This window comes from Manacus candei, unplaced genomic scaffold, assembly GCF_025592945.1.
Source record: "Manacus candei isolate 608988 ecotype Guabito, Panama unplaced genomic scaffold, ASM2559294v1 h1tg000015l, whole genome shotgun sequence".
NCBI lineage: Eukaryota > Metazoa > Chordata > Aves > Passeriformes > Pipridae > Manacus > Manacus candei.
The window spans coordinates 21,394,425-21,409,690 of record NW_026138063.1 but is presented as its reverse complement, the minus strand read 5'-3'; the positions used below and the strand labels follow the sequence as shown (position 1 = coordinate 21,409,690).

The window sequence follows — 15,266 nt, the reverse complement described above, 5'->3', positions numbered from 1 at the left end:
ACAGGGATGATTAATTTGCAGTTAACATCCATTCCCTTCATTATCCCTTCATCAAAGCCTGACAAATGTGAAAACAACAATGAAAAATAGAAATTAATAGGAGTATTAGCACTGGATGCAACCTGCTATAGATTTAATCCCCACAAAAGAGCATAAGGATGTGTTACATCTTCTTTCTTTGTAATGGCCTCATATCCACCCTCCTGTCCTTGGGCATAAATCTATTTAAATTTAAAGAGATCTGTTTATATACATGGGGGGGGGGTGTCTGTACATGTGCAGGTGGAGGGGTGGAGGGGAAGGTTTTCTCCTCACTTATCAATTAAGGCTCTAAACTAAAGCTCATATACAGTTTGACCTTTTGGATGGTTTCTCTCCAGGCAGAGGCTGCTCCCAGTACCCTGGAAAGGGAAGGGACCTGTGGGACCCCAGTTGGTCCCACCCTGAAGAGGATGGTTCACCTTCATGCAGGAGCACAGAGAGAAACACGCTGATGCCACTGAGCACCATCTGCCCCCAGGAGAGAAGGCATCAGGGCAACTCCTCATTCTAATCTGCACCTCCTTCTCATGCTTTGGGATGCAGCTGCTTGGCTGGGAAGGTGCTTTTGGCCAGAACATCCTGGAGATCTCCCAGAGGGGCTGCGGAAAACGGAGGCTCCCCCATTTCTCTGTGGGCATCTCCTCCAGCCCTGCAGCCACTTGGACATGACCATGTGGGCTGGGAGGCCAAGGGGTGGTTAAAAAGTTATGGTAAAGCACATCCAGGCCAAACCTCTGCAGTACCTCGAGTCAGATCGTGCTGCCACAATGGAGTGGAAAATCCAGGATGGGGAATTGTCCAGGTGTTTGTAAACCCTCAAGAGAAAACTCAGGAACTGTAAGGAAAGGGGGAATTTCAGCCACTGCTGCTTTCCTCACTGAAACCCTCTTGAAAGAAACGTTGTGAAAAGAGCTCCTCATCTACCCTTCAAGGTGACCTGCAAATGAGGAAAAATGGGTTTGTAGCCTTATTTTTGGCTGAGTTACGAAGGCCTGAGAAGTTGGCAGGGATTCGAAGCAATGCTGGGATTTAATTGTTTTTCCCTATTTTTCTTTTTTTTTTTTTAATTTTTTTTTCCTGCTAGAAATTTAGTTTTTGTCTTCTCTGGCATACTGTGGCCAAGGAGAGAACAAGTGAAATCAAACCATCACAAGGGAGTGATGCTGGTACGTCCAAGAGAAGGACTTGTAGTCACACCACCTCCAGCTTGTCTCCAGAGGAAGAGAGGGAATACTTTTGGCTGCAGGGGGATTATTTCCAGGTAGAAGAGAAATCATTTGTTTGGCTTCTGTTGGCCTCAACTTACTGTTCTAAGGAAATCTTGGGTGAAAGAAAGGCTCTGATAAAGATCTAATTCCCTTTCACTGCCTGCTGGAGGAGTTCCCGTGTGAGTGGGGCTGGATGGAGAAGAAGGAGAGGTGGAAAAACCTTTGTCTATGTCAGGGAAAAAAAATGCCTCGTGTTAATAGCTCCCAGGGAAGGAAGGAGGCAGGCATTAAAATGCCTACACGGAAATTTGGAGGAATCATAAGCAATTAAACACTCAAACCCAGAGGTCTGTAACCTTGCTGGAAAAAAAAACAGCGAAGAAAGCCTGGATGTGTTAGTGCAGCTACAGATAAAAGATAAACCGGGAAAAATAAAATTTGGGCAAGCAGGGAGTAAAGGGCAGTTTAGTCCCTCACAGCAGAGGAGCAGGGAGTGAAGGGCAGTTTAGTCCCTCCCAGCAGAGGGGGTCTGGGTTGGGAAGCTTTGCTGGGGAACAGCACGAGGACCACAGGACCAGGAGGACAGAGCTCATCACGGACGGGTGATGGAGACCCAGCTCAGCCCTCGGGGACACGGAGCTCATCAGTGATGGACAGAACCCCCTCTGCCTCCTGGGTGTCCTCAGAGGTGGCCTCTGGTGCTGCCTCCCCCTCCCTGCCCATCCCACCAGGCAGTGCCAGTGCCAGCCCTTGGCTGCCCCGCGGGTGACGAGCAGCAGCTCCGTGTTTCCCGTGTTTGCGGCCTCATTGCAGGGCTGAGATCATTTGAGCCACCAGGACCTGACCCTGCTCCCCTGGGAGACCCAAAATGTGTCACCATTGTCCCTCACAGGGAGGGTCTGAGCACTGGTGGCACCACGTCTGACCTCTCTGGGCAAGCCCTGCCAGTGCCAGACTCTGAGATCACCTCTGAGCGCCAGCTGGAGCATCCCAAAAAACCTTTTACGTTGCTCTCAACCTGATTTGCCCTCCAAACACCACTGCCACAAAACAACTGGGTCCACACCTTGCTAGGAATGGAGATCCCTGGTTTTCCAGAGGCCTTGTGGGGTTAGAGAGATTGGACACCAAACCTGTCACCAACAGAGACACTCAGTGGGATAGTGTGAAGGACTGTCCACACTTGTAAGAGAAAGGAGTAAAAAATACCTGATTTAACTGAATTTCATTTTTTCATTTTGAATTTTTTAATCATTGCTCTTGGGGAGATGTGTCCATTGTCTCTTGTTCTTAAAGCCCTCACTCATTTCTATGCCAATTTGATGGCCTTTTTTTCACCAATCTAAACTTTTCCTGCTGCAAACCAGCAGGCTGGATCCTGGCTGGAAGCTCTAGACAAGCAGTGACAGCAAAAGGCTGGGTGCTCCCAGGGCTTCCTAACAGGGATCTGCTCTGCTGTGTGGTCCCAGCTTCTCAAGCTTTGCCCTCTCCACGCAGCCTGAGAAATGTGAGGGTGCAAAAAACAACCATGGGAAGAGCTCATGGGATGAGAGACTGAGGAAGAAGGTTGGGGAGAGCATCAGGCAGAGCCCACTGTTGCCCATTTATCCCCTAGACATGCAGTTTGCCTTATTTTACACAGACATCATTTGTAAAATCCAAAAATAAAGTGATTTACTCACCCCCCCTGGCAGTGATGCCACGCAGGAGTTCTTGGAGCACCACGGAGGAGTGGAGTGACACCGCTGAGGAAAGAGCTGGGCAGCAGCTGGACCCCTTTCCATGGCCCAGGAGTTGGGGGATCATCCAGGGTAAGAAAAAAACAAATTAAGCAGCACCCTGAAAATTGCTCAAATGGGTCATTAGACAAAAGTGTGGGACACCAGCACAGCCAGGATGTGACCACCTCTGATTTCCAGCAGAAACAAGGATGTGAGTCCCCGACGGGTCAACAGGAAAGGGGAGCCGGGCTGGGCCTCCTCCAGGACCTTCCCCCTTGAGAACCACAAGAGCAACGAGATCCTCCAAAAAGCGCAAGTCCCAAATCAAAAGTCAAGCCACTACTAAAGGAAAGGCATGAACAAGATCTAAAACTCTGCTACCCAGAGGTATTAAGCTGTTGGAACTAAACCTGCCTTATTCCCGCTAGTGGTTGCGTTTTAAGGGAACCTTTTAAAAGGATTATCTTGAGGAACTCTCTTTCAACAGCCTTTCCTTTCCGAGTCCTTGGTGGTGATAGCACTGTTAATTGTGCTGTGATGTGACTGTGTGTTTGTGCAGGTGGGGTTTGGGAGCACGAGGCAGGAGCAGCGTTTCAGGTGTCGCTGCGGGTGCGAGCGCGGGCACCGCAGCCTTTGATGTGGCTCAGGGCTGCGTGGGGGACCTGCGCAGGGCAGGGATCCACCTGCCTTGTCACCAGCTCCTTTGATCTGGGGGTGATTGGCTGCTGCCTTTATTTATACCTGGAGTTTTGAAAAAGGCTGGCGAGGACCCCCCCGAGCGCCGGCGGAGGCGGCCGCGAGGAAAATTCCGTGCGGATCCATATCCGTATCTAGCTGGAGATAAAGACATATATTTTATCTGTATATAGAGGTATTTCCATATCTGGCAGTCTCTCTATTTACCTGCTCTTGACAATAAAAGAAGCAACTTCTTACACAGCTGTTGCTACTACATTCAAACCAGAAAAAGAAGTTATTCCACACCCCTCCACTTCCAGCCTCGGCGAAGGTCTCCGGGAAATGCCGGATGGTTCAGCAGCCTCTGGCTTTGAGAACACGGGCTCGTCCTCCTTGGAACTATTCCTGCGAGGAAGGGCCGTCACGCCGGGAGCACGGGAAGAAAGAAGTCACCTCTGTCCCCACCGGGAAGAGCTCAGCCGGGGGGGGGGTGTTTGTTTTAATCCTTGGAGGTGTTAACGAGAGGGGTTTGCCCTCCAGTCACTACTCCTAAAAGGGAAATTAAACCTCAGATTTAAATACCGTCCGAAACGCAGAATAGCACAGCCGTGGCCCCTGGATTCGGGAGGTTGGAGGCCGCCGGGCTGACTCGAAATATCGACACCAATACATGACCCCAAATACGAGCCTCTGCCATCCAGCACCGTATGTGCCTCTCCGCTCCCAAAGGACACTTGAGGAAATATTTTCTGCTTAAATCCAAAGGCTCTGCTCCAGTTCAGAGGGATGTTGCCTTTGCATGTGCGTGGGCACCACATATATCGTGCATCTCTCCAGCATGCACAGCCTGGGTGTGTGTTTAAATCTGTGTCCGTGCACTTGGGATATATGAATGCTGTAAATATCTGTACAATATGTGTATATTTTTATTTTAGAGGCAGAGAATGAACTGTTTGTATCACAGAAGCACAGAGACGCAGCACATACATGTTGAGCACACAAACTCCGCTCTCCCTCTGTTAGATATATATACATGTAGACACATATAGAACATCTATGTTGCATATATTATTCAGAGATATACACAGACATTTTTTTTCCCCCAACTAAACCATTTTCTTTTTCGTTTTGCTAATTTGCTCAAAGTCTGTAGCATAAAATAGGAGGGGGGGAGAAGGGAAACTTCACTTTACCTACTTCTAGCTGAATCTCATCTCATTTCTGGTTTGGTTTTTTTTTTTTTTTTTTAAGGAAACTTCATTGTATATTCTAGAAAAGTATATTGGTGGGGTAGGTTTACCAGAGGCAGAGAGAATGTGCAGGGAGTGAGAAAGTGAATTGATGGATGGATGGTTAAATGAATATAAATGAACTGATACCTTTACAGGAAAATAACATTTCTTTTCTTTTTTTTTTTTTTTATTCTATAGATCAGTGGGTTTTGTATCTGTAATTCTTTCATATCAGCAAAGAGGAAATAAACTCCCATGTAAATCATTTTCCCCCCATCTGGAAGCATATTAAAAGCATGCCTTTTTTTTTTTTTCTTTTAAGCAGAGCCTTTTTTTCCCCCTATTTGCTTATCGGTTCATCCACCATTACATTTTAAATGAAATTGCAAGACCCCCCTCTCCTCCTTTCCTCCCCCCCTCCCGCCTCCCAAATTCCGGGCTGATGTCGGAAAGAGGGAATCAGCCTCTCCCATGCTTTAGAATAACTGACCTAGATTCAATTACAGATAGACCCGGCGGAGAGGACGGCACCTCGCTGCCTTCTCAGGGGGCTCTTAAAAAGGGGGAAAAAAAAAAAAAAGAGGGCAGAAAATAGGAAAATTAAACACCCCCAAAAAGAGGGGAGGGGGAAATGAGGGGGAGCGGATAAACAGCCGGTTCCCACCGAGCGCTGCGGCCGCTCGAGCATCCCCGGCCCCGCCGCGGCCCCGCAGCGCCCGCACCGACGGCGCGACCCCGCCGCCGTCCCGCCGCCAGGGCAGGGGGTTGCCCCCCCTCCCGGCCGTGTTTTTTGGGGGGCCCGCTTTGCAAAGGACAGCTTTTGGGAGGGGGGAGAGTCTCTCGGTTCTCCGCGCCGCCTCCCGGGCTGGAGCGAGGGGACCCCGCGGGAGGAGCGCGGAGCATCGCGGCTCTCGCTCCCTCCTTCCCGCGCCCCCCCCGGCACCGAGCGGGGGTCGGGGGGTCCCACGCGGACCCTCCCCGGTCCCGGGGGGCTGCGGCCGCACGGGGAGGGAGGAGAGGGGGGGCTCGGGGGCCGGCAAGGCGCCTTGTTTCATTTCCAAGTGGGACCGGGGCCGCTCCAGGACGCGCCGCTCGCAAATATAATCTTCATATTCAGTTCAATGGAGTCTCCTTATAATTTACAGCAGAGAGATAAGGCTGGAGGATGCAATGAAAAAAAATCTGAAGTCATCCTCCCCCCCCCTGTACTGCGCTGCACCTTGGGCAGCGGAGCAGAATCCAGAATCTCAACTTCTCCCGACATATGTTTCCAGCAGATAAGTAAACAATCTGGACGTGAAATGAAAATTTTAATTAATGCAGTAATGCTATTACACCTCAAGTGTGCAAATCCCATTGCCTTGCACTGTGACAATGGGTGGGGAGGAGGAAAGAAAGCAGACAGACAACAAACCACAAGCAAATTCTAATCTGGGTTTTGCTTTTCACTCGGCTCCAATTGTTTTCATAGTTTGTTTCCTTTGAATTAATCTCATCCTTATATTTCAATAATTACCAGCTACTCATCTCTTCCCCTCTTTTTCTCACCCACTCAAAGAGCCGGCTCCCGCTCCCTCGCTCTCCTCTTTTAAATTGGGATCAACCTGGATTTAATTTCGGGGCTTTTAGGCGTACACATGTTGCCTTGTTGCAGTGCGGACCTGCACGGACCCTGCACGTTATTTCTTGTTTCGCTTTCCGAGCGCGGAGCGTTCAGTATTAATGAAGTATTTTTGCCCTAATAAAAAAGGAAGGGGAAAAAAAAAAAAAAAGGAATAATAATAATAATAAAGGCTGAGTTGTCCCTTTGATGTTGGTATAAAACACCCCGACTGGAACAGAGGCGTGTGAAGGGAGACAAGAGAGACGGGATGGCAAAATTAAGGACCGAAGGAGGGAAAAAAAAAAATAAAAAAGGGTAAAATACAGACACATCCAAAGCCCCGAGGCCGCCTCGCTCCGGAGCGCGGAGCAACGCGGAGCCCTCAGCCCGCGTCCTCCCGCGGCGCCGGCTCCTCCAGCCCCCCGAGGGGACCGGGAGGAGCGCGGGCTGGGCTGGGTTTAGCCCAATATTTTAAGTTTTAAGCGTTCTGAACGATTGGATGAGGGTTTCTGAGGGAGGAGGCGAGGACGCCGCGGCGGGGGGACCCTCCTGCCGCTCCTGCCCGCGGGACCCGCTCCCGGCTCAGCCCCTCGGCGGCCCCGCGGGGTCCCGGCCCGGCCCGGCCGGTCGGGCCTCGGGAGCAGAGGAGGAGGAGGAGGAGGAGGAGGAGGAGGATGTGTTTCTGATCACCGCTTACTTTTAAACACTACAATCAAGGAACGTAGCCAGGAGGTCGGGCCTGGAATAAAACCGTAAAATCAGAATTGCAATCTTTTTGATGTTTCAAAGTCTCTTTGAATGCCTTTGATACACTCAATAGCAAATTTACTGGGCTATTATCACTAATAAGCAGAAATAAGTAATATCTCTCAGAGACTTCTGTGGGCTTAATGTGTCCTTTAAAATAAAGTTTTTTAACATCACTTAATTCCCCCTCTGTCTTTGTCTCTCCTGCAGCAGAGCTCCCTGGCGATCGCACGGCTACACCTGGGCGCCAGTGAGGGCTCTCCCGGTCCCTTCGCCCCCTCCCCGAGTTCTTTCCTCTTCCTCTCTTATTTGTTATTTTGTTTAAAGGAAGGCCCGGATGGGTGATTTTAAGTGTCTTGGTGGTCCTGCAGGCAGCACTGAGCCGAAACGGAGAGAAGAGAAGAGAAGAGAAGAGAAGAGAAGAGAAGAGAAGAGAAGAGAAGAGAAGAGAAGAGAAGAGAAGAGAAGAGAAGAGAAGAGAAGAGAAGAGAAGAGAAGAGAAGAGAAGAGAAGAGAAGAGAAGAGAAGAGAAGAGAAGAGAAGAGAAGAGAAGAGAAGAGAAGAGAAGAGAAGAGAAGAGAAGAGAAGAGAAGAGAAGAGAAGAGAAGAGAAGAGAAGAGAAAGAAAAGAAAGAAAAGAAAAGAAAAGAAAAGAAAAGAAAAGAAAAGAAAAGAAAAGAAAAGAAAAGAAAAGAAAAGAAAAGAAAAGAAAAGAAAAGAAAAGAAAAGAAAGAAAAGAAAAAAGAAAAGATGGAAAAAAGGGGAATTGGGGTGAGGGGAGCTGAGGGGGAGCGGGCCTGGTGGCGGGAGCGACTCGGGCCCGAGGCCGCGGAGCTCCGGGCCCCGCTCGGCCCCGCTCGGCTCCGCGGGTGCGGTCCCGCAGCCCGGCCCGGGACAGCGCCCGGCCGCGCACCCAAGGCGTGGTGCCCATAACCCCGCGGCCTTTGTTTAATGATTTTATTGAAAGAAGGAGACAGTTGTGGGGAAACAGGTTTGACAAGGAGCTGCATTTCCCCCTCGAGGGAATAGCTTTTTTTTCACCCCTCTCTCTCTCTCTCTCTCTCTCCCCCCCCTTTCTTTCTGTTTTTGGTTTCCTTTTGACATCAAAGTCAGCAATCGGTTCATTGCAGTGTCAAGATCATTATTTAATTTATTTATCTCCACGAGTTAAATAGCTACACACCTGCAGCCCGGCGAGAGGGTTGGAGGGATAACACGGCGCGGGGAACGGGAACGAAACGCAGGGGCAGGGGAGAGGGACGGGAGGGGGACGGCAAGAGAGCGAGGAAAAGAGAACGAGGAGCGGAATAGAGGGCAAGAAAAGAGAGACATAAACGGGGGAAAAGGGAGAGGGAGAAAGAGAACGGAAAGAGAGAGAGGGGATAGAGAGAGAAGGGGGGAAATGAGAGAGGGAGAAAAGATTAAAAAATAAAGACAAGAAAAGAAGGAAGAAAGGTAGGTAGGAAGGAAGAAAAGAAGTGAGGAAGGAAGGAAGGATAAGAGGAAAAGAGGAGGAAAGAAGCAAGAGAGGGAAAGAAAGAGGGAAAGTACGAAGGAAAGATTCCTGCCAAAGTTTCCAGCCCTGTCGCTCCTGTCTCGCCACCTCGCCCCGCTGTCGCCCCGAGGCCCCGGCCCCCCCCGAGCCCGTCTCCCCCCGAGGGGCTCCCGGCTCAGGGTGTCCCCCAAAGCTGGGCCGCGGTGGGAGCGCGGGGCCCCCGCTCTGCCCCATCCCCGGCGGGGCCCGGCGGGCCGGGGCCGGCGCTCCCCCCGCCCGGCTCTGCCCGCGCCCATTGTCAGCCTAATGCGGCTGGATGTCGGCGGACACTGAGCTATCGGTGTTATCAGCCGGGCTGACAGCGCCTGTCAGCTGGGGTTACATCAGCGCCCGCCGCCGCCGCGCCGCCCCACGCCGGCCGCAGCCAGCCCCGCGCGTCCCAGCGGATCGTCCCGCGGCTCCGGGCCCTCCCCAAGCCAGCTCCTTTAATTGTCCTCATTTGTAAGAGCCGTTTTGTCATGCTAAACGAGGCTGGAGCAGCCATTCTAACCTCTCCTTTCAGCCCTTTTCTCCTCTCGCCTTTTGTTTACCTTCGCCTGATCTCTCATTTATTTATCTATCTATTCTTCCCCCGCTTACCCTCCCATTCAAGCCCCATGTATGTTAATTGTGTTACGCCGTTTAATTCTAACATCGGTCTCCAAAGAGCACTTAATGAGCAAAGCACATCCAAACACGCCGCGCTCCGGCTATTCAGCCCCTCCAGACGGATCCTCTGCCTCATCCTCCTTCCCCTCGTCTCTGCCCCCCAATTCCCTCCCTCCGCAGAGGGAAGAGCCCCCCCAAACATCACTAATCGAGCCGGACAAGACGCTTATTCCAAACCACCCCCTTCCAGCACCGCCAACGCTCCCCTCTCCGCTCCAAATATTTCCTCGCACCGCTAAAACTTCAACGCCGCGGAGGCAACTTGGGCAAACCCCCGTTCCCCGACGGGATGGGGGTCAGGGCCGGGGGGGAGCAGCCCCCGGAGCCCCCGGGCTTTGCTCCGCTCCATCCCCGCCTTCCGCAAGTTCTCTCTCCCCGCAGCCGCGTTTCCCCGACGGGCTCCAAAGGAGCCCGACCCGGCTCGGCTCGGCTCGGCTCCAAAGCGGCCCCGACCCGCTGCGCTCGGGGGTCGGGGCGGGGAGAGCCGGGGGCAGCCCCCGGTGCGGGACGCGGGGCCGCGGCCCCGCACTCACACCACGCAGTTGCCTCGTTTGATGACAGATTGTCTTTATTCAAAACGTCTTTGTTCAACAAATGAAAAGGTTTAACGAGGTAAAATCCTGCCGGATACATCTTAGTTTCTGTTTCTTCTTCCCCCAAGACATCGTGAAAACTTATTTAAATTGCCATCGTTTTTATTCGGTTTTTCGTTATTATTATTATTATTATTAGTAGTATTATTAATTTTTTTACAATTCTACTGCCTGACTTCATACCTGACGCTCTGTCTAAAGTAAACTTAGATCTAGTCTCACTGGATCACACAAATTTAAGGACTATCTGTTTTAAATTAAGCAAACACTATCATATGTTTTAAATATAAATGTTTCTCCCCCTCTTTTTTTCTTTTTTTTTTTCCTTTTTTAACTTTGAAGAGCCTTTTTCTGACATGAAAAGCAATTTTACCTAGTAGTGCGTGGTGGCAAAATATATATATATTTATATATATATAACACAGCTGATCTCGTCTTTCAATGTGCAAAAGGAAAACAACAAGGGAAAAAAAATAAAATCAGAGTAAGACCGGGACTTCCCAAAGTCAAGTCCAAGTGACATGAGACCCTGGAGAACTCATAGACATTAAGAGAATAAATAAAAATCGAAACCGCCTCTCTCTCTCTCTTTTTTTTTCTTTTTCTCTTTTTCTCCCCCGCTTTGTCCCGAAAGGGCAGTTCAAGCTTCGCTTTTCCTTTTTTTGTTTTTAAACACATTTACAACTCTTACAAGTGCCGGGCTCCTATCTGCCCCCGCGATTGCAGATCCCCCCCCCGAGCCCGGGGCCAGCTCTCGGGGCGAGTTTTAGGCGAGAGCATCTCCGAGGCAGCGTCCGCGTCTGTCCCGGCCCGGCGGCGGGCGGCAGAGTCCTGGGTCGGGTGGCCTTTTGCTCCTGCAGGTTTTATGTACATGCACACACGAAGGAATCCCAGTTCCGGCCGCCACCCGGGGCGGGGGACACGCGCAGGCACACGCCCGTGGGGTGCGGGTGGGTGGGTGTTACATGGCAGTCGCGTGTGCTGAAGAATAGGGGTCTATCCCAGTCTTGGTCATGCCCGGGAATAATATGTAGGCAACCGGAGGTTGCAAACTGGAAGCCGACCAAGCGGTACAGTTACACGGCACGACATAGCCCGGGTTAGTTGGCGAGGGGTGAGTGTGGGTGTGTTGGCTGGGGCAGCTCAAGCTGCCGAACGCCCCGTTCTGGTATCCCAAGGTGGAGGCGTAGGGCAGGGTGCTGGTGGCTAAGGTGTGAGGAACCTCAGTCATCTTCTGAATGGCGCTGGAGCTGAACTGGCTGGGGTCAAGTAAGGAGTAAGGTGCTGAGGTGGGAGGCAGGAAAGCCCTGGCCTTCTCCGGGGAGCTCAGCAGCGAGTCAGTGGCCCCCACGGGAAGCCCGGCAGCCTTTAAGGGATCGGTTTCCCCGAGGTAAGGCAAAGGGAAGACATACCTGTCCTTTTTCAGCAGGTTCTTGGGCTTGCGCCGGGGCCGGTACTTGTAGTCGGGATGCTCCTTCATGTGCTGCGCCCGCAGCCGCTTGGCCTCGTCGATGTAGGGGCGCTTCTCCGCCTCGGAGAGCAACTTCCACTCCGCGCCCAGCCGCTTGCTAATCTCCGAGTTGTGCATTTTGGGGTTCTCCTGGGCCATCTTGCGCCGTTGGCCGCGGGACCACACCATGAAGGCGTTCATGGGGCGCTTGATGTGGTCGCTGGGCTTGGACATGCTTCGGCCGGGCGGGCGGGCGGGCGGCGGTGCGGGGCGCGGCGCGGCCGTGCGGGGCTCCGGACGGCGGCGGGAGGAGGAGGAGGAGGAGGAAGGAGAGGAGGAGGCCGAAGGAGCCGGAGGAGCGGGAGGAGCGGGCTCAGCTGATCATCACAGGTCCTCCGCCAAGGCCGTCCCCGGCGGGAGCCGTGCCGGGGCGGGGCGCGGAGCGGGGCGCGGAGCGGAGCGCGGCCCGCGGGGCCCGGCGGGCGGCTAGGCGGGCGGCGAGCCGCCGGGCGCTGCTGCGGGCCGGCCGTGGGGACGCGGGGCCGTGCGGGGCAGTTCAAAGGCGCGGGGCTGCGGCGGGCAGGCTGACATAGCGGCAGGGCGGTCACAGCGCGGCCGGGCGCCCAATCAGCGCGGAGGGGGCCCGCTTAAAAAGAGAGGGAGAGAGGAAGGGCGAGAGGAAGAGGAGGGGAGGGGACGGCGCGGGGAGGAGGAGGAAGGGAGGAAGGAGGGGACGGGAGGACCCCCCCCCACCCTCTGCCAACGCGCGGATTAAAAGGAAGGCTTTTGTGAGTTGCTGCGCTAAGAGCAGCTGTGGAGGAAGGGGGAAGGCGAAGGGGGTCGTCCCCGTGCTCCTCGTCCTCCCCCGTGCCGGGGGTGCGCGGAGCGGGGCCGGTCCCGGCGCCCTCCAGGCTCTGCCGCCGCCGCCGTCGGGGCTGCGAGCGCTGCTGCTCTGCCGCTTCCCCCCCGCCTTCCCCGCGCTCCCGGCCGCTCTCCCGCTCCCCCAACCCCCGCTTTCCCCGCTCCGCAGCCCCGCTTAACCCCGGGAGCCGGCCCGCGTCCCGGCTTGCTTTGAATAATTGCCTGCCTCCCGCGAAACGCCCGTGGGAAAAATATTTATTAAATGGAAACAATTGTCCCGGCTCCCGGGGGGGACCGCGTTTGTTCCGGGCTTATTGGTTTTTAGCACCTGCTTTGGTTAACAAACCTGCTCCGAAAAGCCGCCCCCGGCCCCCGCCCGCCCGCGTCCGACAGCGACCGGGGAGAGAAACGAGATGTCGGGGGGGGCCGCCGGGACGGGCGGGGGGGGCGGCCGGTCCGGCCCCTCGGGGCTCCCACCGCGCCGCTCCGCCCAGAACTTCCCCTCTTGCCCGGGGGGAACCTCGGCCGCGGCCTCTCCGTGCCAGGGCGCTGCTATTTGGGGGCACTCACCTACCTCCTTCCTCCTCCAAATAATAACAATAATAATAGTAATAGAATAAACCACCTCCGTCCTTATTTCCTCCTTCTTCACAATAAATGACTTTCATTTGCCGGCAGAGCCCTGAGCGTGCCGAGGAGCCGAGGAGGAGGAGGAAGACGAGGAGGAGGAAGAAGAAAGGGGTAAAGGATCTGGAGCCCGCTCACCTGGACGGGGCCGGCAGCGCCCGCGGCTCTGGCTCTGCTGCCGCCAGCCCCGTCCCAGCGGCTTTTTTCGTTGCGCCCAGAAAAGCACCGCGAGTTTTCCGGCCCTCGCCGGGACAACCGTGCCCGGAGCGGGAGAGGGGGCGGCGGGCGGGAAATTCCTCAGGGAAATTTCCCCCCGTCCCAAGGTGGGCTGCCCCGCGCTTGCCTTCACCCCCAGGAGCCGCTGATGTCCCTATGGGACCAACAGACAAAAAAAGGGGGTGCAGGCGGCCCCTTCCCCCAGTTGCCCCCCCAGGGTCGCCTGCGCTGTGACCCCCTCGGGGACCTCGGTATCCCGGCGGGCCGGGGCCGGGATTTCCGAGCGCTGCTCGCCCCGACAGGCACCCGCGGGCTTGGCCGTGGCCGTGGTGGGGGTGACACGCGTGGAAACTTCTTTTTTACCCCCCTTTCCCCGTGGAAACAGCGATCGCAGCGGCCCCAGCCCCGCGCTTCGCGTCCGCGGGAAAGCCGCGCTGGAGCCGCCCCCCGTCGCCCCTCTCCTCAGCACCGCGTGTTCCCCCCTCCGCCGTGTAAAACACACAAAACTCCCTTTGTTTTTATTGTTTATTTTCAAATTCTTCGAAGGAGGGGGAGAAATTATCACCCCTCGCCAAGACGAAACGAGGGGGACCTGGCGTCGCTCTCCAAAATCCGGGTGGCAAGACGAAATCGTTCGGGAGGGAGCGATGGCTCGCAGGCTCTGCCCGCTCCCGAAAAGTCTTTCCAATCAGTTAATGTTGCTCCGCAATATTAATGATAAAAAATCGGCAGCCCGGCTTTCATTGGCTGCCGCCCGCGCCTGCTGCAGCGCACGCTGCATCAGCTCGGGGCATTTCGGGCTCCAGTTTGTTCATTTACATCCCAGATATCCCCCCGCGAACAGGAAAAAAAAAAAAAAAAAGGAGGAAAAGAAAGATTTCCTTCGAGACGCCAACGCCTCCGTCCTTAAATGCTTAAAATACTTCCATTTTCCCTCGAAATCACCTGTCCTGGAAGGGCGTCCGTTGCAGCTGTGCATCCCCCGAGGTTGGATTTTATAAAGTTTGTACAGTTTTTTGGGGGTTGGGGTTTGGTTTTGGGGTTTTTTTTGGGGGAGAATAGCGATTTCCAGGGCGGTGACTGAAATCCCTTTTTCCTCGGCAGCTTGTTTAGACACCAAAACTAATAGTGCGATTATTATTCCTGAATGATATCATGGTAATGCAGAGAGATAAGAATAGCCTGATAGGGAAACATTAAAATTATATTCTTGGAGATAGTTCATTTGGAGTAACTTTAAATTAGATGAGATCATGTAGCCCGAGATCCAGTATCAGCATAAATAGAGCTGTATTTCTGCCTTCATCCTCCTCCTCTTGCTCACAGGAATCGTGGTTGTTTTTGCAACAGCCAAAAGTGAGAGAAGAGCACCTATCATTTGAAAACACCCCCGTTCCAAACTTTATTTAGGAAAGGAGTGGATCTTTAAATAACTTTATTTTTTTTTAATGCTTCGGGCACTGGGAAAAGGAGGGGAGTATTAATTGATTTTTAATTGAAGGAAGCACATTTTGAAAAGACTTCTGAGTGTCTGGAGTTTTTTAGAGACACTGAGGACACCAGTCCCCCTCTCTGTTCTGCAGGACCTGATGAGATTGCCACCACCAGGAATGCTTTTTCCAACTCTCAAGCATTAGCTCAGTGCACAGAATCCCAGCAGTCACTGCCAGGGATGATTATTTTGCTACTTTCCCCTCATATTTGCTTTTTTTACATGCAAGTGCACACATCCATTTATTTATGCATGTGCCACATATTAAAAAAAGACCCTTTTTAATCACATGCCATCAAATAATATTTTCTGAGAGAGATATTATGGAAAATATATGCACCCAGCAGCTCATACAAGCAGAAGCACTGATGCACTCACAGATACTGTGTGGAACAGACTTAGAGGTTTGGTGGGGGGTTTTTTTGCATTTTTACAGTATTTCTTGCTCAATTTTATCCCCCTCAACCCTGAGAAATTCACTGATGCAACTCCAGCTACAAATAGTTACACGGATCCAGCCCCCTGCTTGGAGAGATTTAATGGAGCAGGTCACTGCCCTGGACGTCCCTGACACGAGAGGGGAGCAGTGATGGA

At 53.2% G+C, this 15,266-nt stretch overlaps 1 protein-coding gene across 1 annotated transcript; it reads right to left on the bottom strand.

Moving 5' to 3' along the window:
• Positions 1-9,983: 9,983 nt before the first annotated feature.
• On the bottom strand, positions 9,984-11,820 carry SOX14 (SRY-box transcription factor 14). Its single transcript, XM_051781819.1, has one exon. The coding sequence runs from the start codon at positions 11,708-11,710 to the stop codon at positions 10,988-10,990; it is 723 nt and encodes a 240-aa protein (XP_051637779.1). The 5' UTR covers positions 11,711-11,820; the 3' UTR covers positions 9,984-10,987.
• Positions 11,821-15,266: the final 3,446 nt, after the last annotated feature.

Coding starts and splice junctions, on each gene's coding strand:
- SOX14 (XM_051781819.1), bottom strand. CDS start 11,710: ATGTCCAAGCCCAGCGACCACATCAAGCGCCCCATGAACGCCTTCATG.